Below are 8,887 nucleotides of genomic sequence, written 5' to 3'. Positions count from 1 at the left end.
GAACTACAAAGAAAAATATTTCAATAAAATATCATTTAACAACCAAACCAAAACAAAACCCCCAAACCCCCCACACATATGGAATCAAGTGTAATTTGGAGTGTTTTCTAAAAATGAACAGATGGCATAGGACATTTCCTTCCATACATTCTTTTGTAATTTGTCCAGGAAAGAGTTCATAACTGTGATACAGCTCAGAGATGGAAACGACATCAGTTTCAGAAGACAGTCCTTTTTTTCTTTTAAAATAAACTCCATCACAGGATATTAGGTTTTGAACTTAATAACAACAACAACAAAAAGAAGTACCAAAAGCACATTATTTTACTATGTGTAACAAACATCTTCACTTCAAAGTATCTAGAAAGACTAGATGTTAAAATATGGACCTACAATGTTAACTCTAGGCATAGCTGTTTGGAATAAAATGCACAGGGGGAAGGATGGTTATAATCTGAAAGTGTCTCCAAAATATGACATTTTGGCAAAATCTCTCCTTATTTTTTGTCTTCCCAACCTAACTAAAGGACAAAATACAGGCATGCTGTACTCCAGAGGTAGGTTAAGAATTTCACTTCTAAAAGTACCGTTTAAAAGTCTTCCTACAAATTTAACCAAGAAAGTATACAAAATATTTATCAATCCTCGGTCATATGAAATCAGAGCACACCCTTTTCTAGTGTATACACCATGTATACAGCAACATTATAGGAAATGTGTATAATTCACTTCCCAGTCTTCTCCATCTACTCAGTGAAAAGTATAGATGAATTATTTTTCAAAGTGGTTGAGTGTTTCTGTTAGAAAGACAATCTAAGAAGAGCAAAATGTTAACCCTTTCTGTATCTACTGTTAAATAGGATGAGCACCTCTAAACATCTAGAAAAGCAACATACTTTAATTAAGGACTGAAGTTTAATCACTATATATACTGCATACAGGAGTGCTGAGTGATAGCACACATCCAGGGAAATGGCTCCAACACACCAGTTCTGGGGAAACCTTTCCTTGCCTCTCATTCATTGTCTTCTCTCCTTCCCTCCAACCCTGGACAAAATATGTGGATGTGAATCCAAAACGTGATGTAGAGGCTGCATTTCCAAAAGTCATTTCCAGATGAAGTGTCTCTTGAGTGAATAAACAAAAAGTTCACAAAACAACTCTTCTCCAATTGTCCTTTTAGCATATGTTGATAGCTTCTCTGCATCTAGAAAGGTCACAGGTCGCCGAAAAGGGCTTCAAGTTTAAAAGGCTGTGGGAAAGGCTTACAGAAGCTTATCTACACTATACACACAGGTTTATAGTTGGTAAATCTTCCAAACAGGTGGTCATTACTTCCAAGCAGCCAAAGGAGGCACCTCATAAGCGGCCATTTTTCATCCCCTGTACCAGAATGCCCAGAGGCCTGCTGATGTCCTGGGCCCTTGCACTGCCTGCTTGGGCCCTGGCGGATTCAGAACTGGGAGCTTTCTTTACCATCTCAGTGTGGAGGTAGCCATGAGGGTAGGAGCAGCTGCCCCCCACCCCAAGTCAGCCCTGGAAGGCAGGGCAGGCTGTGCCTATGCGTTCTCTCTGGTCCCAGCACTCACCCAACCTCTGGAGCAGATGCTCAACAAATTGGCTGAGTTTGAGCACACAGGTACACATATGTACTTTGAAAGCTCTAGGCAGGAATCATACCATGTAGGTAGAGTAATGTCTTCGAGATCTTTCCCATGGAGATACTTCAATTTTTATGTATATAGCTATCCAAAAACTTCTTCAAATGCCTTCACTGTAGTCTCTGGAAAAGAGTAACATAATTTAGCTGATTCCCTATAAATGAACATGTGCTGCTTTCCCCAAATCCTCTCAAAAGCCCAGCCTTAGGTGCATATCTCTAAATAAATTCCTAAGAGTACAGTGGCCAGTACCAAGATTATGCACAGTGAAACTTGGACATATATTGCCAAATTACTTTTTTAATGAAGTTAACTCATTTTACATTCCCACCAAAATTCTTCTTTGCCCACATTATCAGCAAAACTGGCTATTGGCTGTCTTAGACAAAAATAATCTTATCAGTGTTTTCACTTGTATTTCCTTATTTAATGAAGCCAAGCATCTTTTCATATGCAATTATTGATTCCTATTTCTTTTGTGAATTTCTTGTTCTACCTCCATTTTTCCCTTGGTGCTAGTTTTCCTCTTAAATTTGCATGTACTCAAATCTGTTTTTCTTCATGAGCACTTAGAAATATCTTTCCGAGCCCATTATAGAATTTGTTGCGCATGCTTTTGCTGTAGCATTTGTTTTCATTTTCTAATGTTTAATTAAGTTCATAAGCCAAGTGGAATTTGTTCTGATGTAAGATGTGAAGGATAGAGCAACTTCATTTTTTCCCAAATGGCTGGCATGCTGGTCCGGATTCACATCTCAAACAACCTATTTCTCCCTCACTGATCTAGAATGCCTAACCCATTTTTCTTTTTTAAAAGTAACAGGTGCACACAATATAAAAATAGTATGAAAGGGCAAACTGAAATATAACCTATTCCTGACCCCTTCTCTTATGAACGTTCTGCCACCATAAATAGCAGTGGAACATGCTGTTTCCATTCTTCCCTTGGTTTAAACAGCTCTGCAACTAATATCCTTAGGTACTGCTCACAATGAAGAAGTAAATTTACAAAATTCCCCAAAGTAGAACTGATAGGTCAGAGAATATGGGCATTTGAAAACTTGGTATTGCCAAACTGCTCTGCAATGATGCGGCACAAATTTATACTTCCACTAAAATGTGTCAAGGATTGTTTGACTAATCTTTTCCAAGTTTGGGATAATTTTATAGGCTCTGATGCTCACTTTTCTTTGAGAACTTGGGACATGACAGAGTAATGAACATGAAATTCCTTACAATTCTTTTCTGAACTCCAGTGTTCATTTTGTGGGTAGGTAGTACCAAAATAAAGTCAAGGATTTATAATCTAGAGCTGTCTTGAAAGCATGTGTGACCAATATATGGCTAAATTAGTAATGGTAGTATAGTTCTTCAGGCAGCACAGAGCCCTAATAACTTGGTTTGGAGTCATGGGGAAGTGTGATGGAAGCACGCTACTGGATTGGAAATCCTGGATGAAAAGAATTACCTTACTGGTGAATGGGCTGGGAGGTAACATTCTTGCTTGAAGAACAACAGATGGTAGATTAAGGAGTGGAAATGGCACTTAAATCCTCTGTTTCAGATGGAAGGCACTGATATGGAGGGGTTAAAGAAAATGAGGTTAACTTCACAGGAGTGTTAAAACATTCATTAAAACCTGTTACACAGAAAAAACTGTTAGTTCTCATCCCTCTAGATTCTGGGGTGCATGACTGTAAGATAGATAAAAGAGGCCAACATCAGTCAATTTTCCAGAATGCTTCTGAGAAGTTAGCTTATGAGAAGTGAGAAAAGTAAAGCTAGCATGATGTCATTAGTGCTTTGGGTGTCAAAATGGCCATCTGGCCAGTTAATGGTCTATTTTCCTTCCTACCCCAAACATATTGCTCTAAATTCCCCTCCGTTTCCCCCACCACCACAAAAAAACATAAAGGTTGCTTCATCTATACTGGTTCCTGCGAGTGTTTTGAAATTTTGCTAGTCTAAAAACTGGGAATCCTAGCTCTCAGAGCCTTCCTGTTTCATTCAGCAGCCTCAAATATCAAAACTTTGTTGACTGGGAAGGGAATTATAACAGAAATGACAAAAAGAATTCTACACAAGATAAAACCCATTATTCAGCATTTTGACAGCCACAATTCAACAATGCTTAATAGGGTTTCAAAGGTACTTACAATCCTAAAGTGACTTTTGAATTGAAAATCAACTTATGTTCAGTAAAAGCAAATTTAAAATCTTTTGAATAAAGCAATCTATACCTCGCCTATGTAAACTAAAACATCGCTGCACTCAAATAGTACCTGTCTTAGATGTGGTTACTCCCAAATTATTAGCTAATTCTCTAAACACTACTTTACCAAATTTGCAACATGACCAAAATAATAGTTATTCTCTCATTTGGTAAATACCACTTTATAACAACAACAACAGCAACAACAACAACAAACCTGTTCTTTCAGGACTTTATTTTGTTTATTAATAAAGTAAATCATTATTATGATTTTTGAAAAAAAAGTTAAAAAATGTTCAGCCTTCATGTTAATGTAGATTAGGCCATCCAAAAGGCAAAGAGTTAACATTAAGTCATGGTCCAGGATTATACTTATTAGAAACAAATACAGGACTTACAGTACTTGATAAGTAAAGACAACCAAAATAAACTGTATTTCAAATTTGTTTCTATAAAAACATATTAAAGATTAATTTAAAATAGTGTCCATCTTTTCTTTTAAATGGGCATAGCCTCATCTGCAGTCATGTACAAATATAATAACCTTGAGTAATAGCTTTCTTAATCTTTTAATACAAATACGATTCCTTGCCTTTATGCAACTCAACAAAATAATATAGAGTGAAGTCATTAGAAAAATATGGACCTTTCTGAATCTATATTGCATTTTTAATTTATATTGGAAAATACAGTTCAGATCATAAGAAACACATGGATTTCAGGCTTACATATTATCTATGTCTTAGAAATTATCAGATATGGTTCTTTATTTTGGCTGAAATGCAAAAATATGATAATTTCTTAATAACAGATTAGTTATTTGAAAAATAGTTTCCATTGATAGCAGTGCTAGTCCTAGGACAAAACATAAGCAAAACATATTTGTAAGTCACTGTCTATTCAGTGCCCCAAATACACAGATCCTAACACTAAGCCCTTACTACACATTTGCTTTAAAGATTACTGAATGGACATCTCATGTGTCTGATAATCTTTAACTTGAACAATCCTGTAAACATAGTCAAAATCTTCTAAAGGAATTAAAATTCAAGTAAACACTGCATATTTGATTTAAACTAACCTTACAATTAAATTCACCTATGACACATTGGATCAAAACCATTTAATATGGTAAAAAGGTTTTTAAAAATCATCCACATGTAAAGATGGAATTAAACTCTGTAAACATGTTTATGTTTAATAACTACTGTACTGCAGCTGCTCTTTGGTTTGGCAAAGTGATATTGGTCAGATGCCCCAGGTACTGAATATGCAAGTAAATCTCAACCCAGGTAAAACCAAGACTCCTGTCGATTTTGTCTTTAATGGCAATGGCAAGACCTGAAATTCAACTTTATTTTCCTTAAATATCATACCACAACTATTCAAGTGTTTGATGGACCAAAGATAGCACTAATACATTTTGAAGGCTTTCATTTTGACCATTCCCCCCCCCAAAGAGTTGATAGAACAAATCAATATCAGTTCAAACACCAAAGAGGCAGCCTTGCCCTGACTCCCATGCAGCTTGTAGGCCCTTGCTGAATGACCAGTAATATGTATGAATAAATCAGCCAAATATTTAGAATGTGGCAAAATGTTGGCTATAAATTAAAGCAAAGGTGACTTAAGCAAAAGGCTTCAAGTGAAAATTTCTGAAAAGGTGTTTGCTGTGCTATTAAAGATGATGGTGAAACACAACTTAAAAGAGAAAGATACACCCCCACAAAAGTGCCTGGATAGGTTAAAGGGGAAATTTATGTTTCCTCAATTGTTAATCATGGAAATGCATGAAAATCCTTTGATCTAAATGTAAAAATGCTCACAAAAAGTACCAGGAGAATAATTCTGAAAGTAGTCAAGTAGGTTTAAACATTCACAATTTCCTTATAATACACAAAATGCCAAAATGAAGTGATGTTTTGTTATCCCTTAACTCTCAGTTCTAGAGTCAAGATTATTGGGACGACAAAGTTGAAATAAAGATAGAAGAATCATAATAATAGTATTCCAAACTATATTTTCAAAGCTAACTCATTCCTTTGGTTCAAAAGGAAAAAAATCCCCACATAACTTCCTTTTAAAATCTAGTATTAGTACGGCCAACAGAATTAGACAAATCCTCTGAACTAATACCTGGAATAGCTGAGTATAAAATATATGCTACATTAGGAAATCATAGCACTATCCCTAGCATATGTTTGGCATACAGAAGATACTCCAAAAATATTTGTTGGATGAATGAAATGTAAGGTTAATTTTCCAAAATTAGGAATCAAAGAATGTGAGAGGTCATCTAGTCCAACTCATGCATAACATGCTTTCCCCCCAATTCCATTTTACAGATAGGGAAATTGTAACGGTTGATATTTATAGATGCTGGTTAAGATTTATCTCTACCCGATGTTGGAAGCAATCAATCATTTTAGTTTGTGTATATTTGACCAAACAGGATATGTGAGGAGTAATATTTCTACCTGGCTTCTCCTTTATAGAATACAGCATTTGCCTTTAAAATTAATGCAACAATTCCTGTCACTTAGATAACATTTCAAAAGAAAAAGGAGATCTAGGTCTACCAGGCAGAAAGGGGCTGGTGTTTAGAAAGTCAGATTTAAAATTTTGTGTGTTAAGAGTGGAATCCACTGCTCAGACTGGAAGTCTTAAATGACTGATGAGGTTAGAATTTCTTTCCATTAAGCAGTTTTACCCTAGTTCAAACTGCCTTTCAGTCACTGTTTAAGCTGTTACTGGAATACTGTAAAAAGTTTCAAAGTAATTTCTAGTAATCACCTAAATTGTCATTTGAAAGTCAATAGCATGTTGGGGCCAATACCTTGGAGCCATAAATAATTTTTAACAGCTTACAATACCTGCCTATCTTCCTCTTTACTTTTCTTCTAGCCACTGCCACTATTCTGTGTCCAATATTTCTATAGCACATGTGCCTTTGTGACTCCCTGACCAAAAAAATACCCATTAAAGTTCAACAGAAAAGTAATTTAAATGCAGCGAGAACCAAAAATGTTTCCTATACTGCCAAGTTTCCTTTAAGCCTCGGGCACAACACTACATTACATGGTTATATTAATGCTTAGAACTAAGCCATCAATGAATCATACAAATGTGCTCCACGTTTTAAATAATTATATTTAGATATCTGAATCTTTCTGAGTGTTATCTTATAGCCAACAATAAAAAACTTTATTATAAATGTTGAAAAGTATAAAACAGTAATTATAAATCAGCAACACCCAATAAAAAAAGTTATTTTCTTTTCCTTACACAGTATAAGCAACAGTAAATAGATATTATTATTCACCTTCAGCCACTATACTGCCCTACATGTACTTAAGATAACTTTTCAGCTTGTGTTTCAAGAGTGAAACTTTATATGAATACAAAGAAACAACTCTTAATTATGTAACTCAGATGTCAAAAAAATACATATACTCTGTTAACATGTGACTTGATAGCTCATAGTGTAGCATCTCATAACAGGTGGGTGTTATTTCCAGAGTAAAATTAAGTCACTTTTGTAGCAGTAAGGGTGTATTTAAGATTAAGGCATCTTTCTGCGCTGGGGTAGTGCTTCTGTGGATCCGGCGATCTGTACAAAGGCTTCCTTTTTAAAAAATATATCTTCTCTTATACTTCAGTTATTTCATTCCATTGATCATTTTCTTGCAAATAAAACTGAAAATATCAGTCCATAGTATGTTTTTATAAACCTATAAAACCAGAAACAGTTGAGTTATTGGTTAAAATTTGATTTTATATTTCTGAAAATAAAGGTATATTAAATAGTTCTGTGCACTAAGGTACAAAGCTGCTAACATGATGAGATGGAATAAATATTTTAAAGCTACTAATATTGTAATAATAACGAAGATTTTTATGAAGAGTGAGTGATATCTCTTTCTTCCTCTGAAGCAATCAAGAGAGCATTTTAAAAGAGGTAAATTCTTACAGTTATCCCTTAATGTTAACTTGGACATGAGCTGAGGAGATACCTTATTTACCTCTTTGTAAGACTGCTGTAGGATATGGGGAATTACCCACAGCAACACTTACAGGTTGTGGAGCATCCATCAGACATTACCCTAGGACTAGGGCTATATTGCATGGAGAATTCTAGAACCAAGGCTATACCGCAGCCACAGTTTTGACTGGCATGAACACCACATGATAAATCACCACTCATCTTCAGAGTCCAGCCTGACACAAGCCCCCACTGAGAGTTCTGATTCAGTCTAGGTTTTAGCCTCTGGCTGTTACTTTGGACATGGGCTCTTTGATAAAAATGAACTCCTAACACAGAGAAACTGAGGTAATAGTTGGATGTTGTCTTAAGTTGCTAAGATTGTGGTAATTTGTTATGGAACAAAAGGTAACCGATACACATTATAAAGAAGATTTCAAAAAATCTAATAGCTGCCTAAAATGCTACTGAGTCACTGAGCTAAGCATCAGAAGAGACAGAGAATTCACTACATCCCTCAGAATTCAACTCAGTTACATTACTCTTACTGCAGATACTACAGTTTATGTTTAATCTGTCTGGAATGTCCTTGATTGCTATTTAAATTAATTTCCTCTGGTTATTGTCTCAGGGCTACCCAGATTGAGAACAGCTCATCAGTGTGGCTGGGTCCAGTAAACTTATCTTTCGTTGTGTCTTTTCCAAACAAGTCCTATAGGTAAACCTCTTCAGTCTTTTCTGCAGCCCAATTAATCACTCTTCTTTTTTAAACTAATTAACAAGACACTGTTTACTGAAAAGATTAGTTGTCTACATAGTTGTCCACATATCAACCCAAATCGGCTTTTGGTTTCCTCATTGATCTACCAATACATATTTACAAAGACTGCACCAGGAGTGGTTAGAAAAATGGGATTTAAGCAGCTATTACGTTCCAATCTCTTCTGAATTACCTAATTTTGCTGATATAATTAAAAGAGTAAAAAAAAAATGATCTGTGAATTGTTCTGAGATTACAAAATATGCAAATAA

General features: G+C 35.3%; 1 protein-coding gene across 3 annotated transcripts in view; it reads right to left on the bottom strand.

Annotated features, from left to right (window-relative positions):
- Positions 1 to 4,091: 4,091 nt before the first annotated feature.
- ZDHHC20 (zinc finger DHHC-type palmitoyltransferase 20) overlaps positions 4,092 to 8,887 on the bottom strand; it is a 70,085-nt gene continuing 65,289 nt past the window's right edge. For all 3 annotated transcript variants that reach the window (XM_059143679.1, XM_059143678.1, XM_059143680.1), the window contains one exon: positions 4,092 to 7,604. In XM_059143679.1, the coding sequence (XP_058999662.1) occupies positions 7,597 to 7,604 (8 nt within the window). In that variant the 3' untranslated portion in view covers positions 4,092 to 7,596. The remainder of the gene's footprint in view (positions 7,605 to 8,887) is intronic.

The sequence above is a fragment of the Mustela lutreola genome, chromosome 13 (genome assembly GCF_030435805.1).
Source record: "Mustela lutreola isolate mMusLut2 chromosome 13, mMusLut2.pri, whole genome shotgun sequence".
Lineage (NCBI taxonomy): Eukaryota > Metazoa > Chordata > Mammalia > Carnivora > Mustelidae > Mustela > Mustela lutreola.
This window is presented reverse-complemented; position numbering and strand designations above follow the sequence as displayed.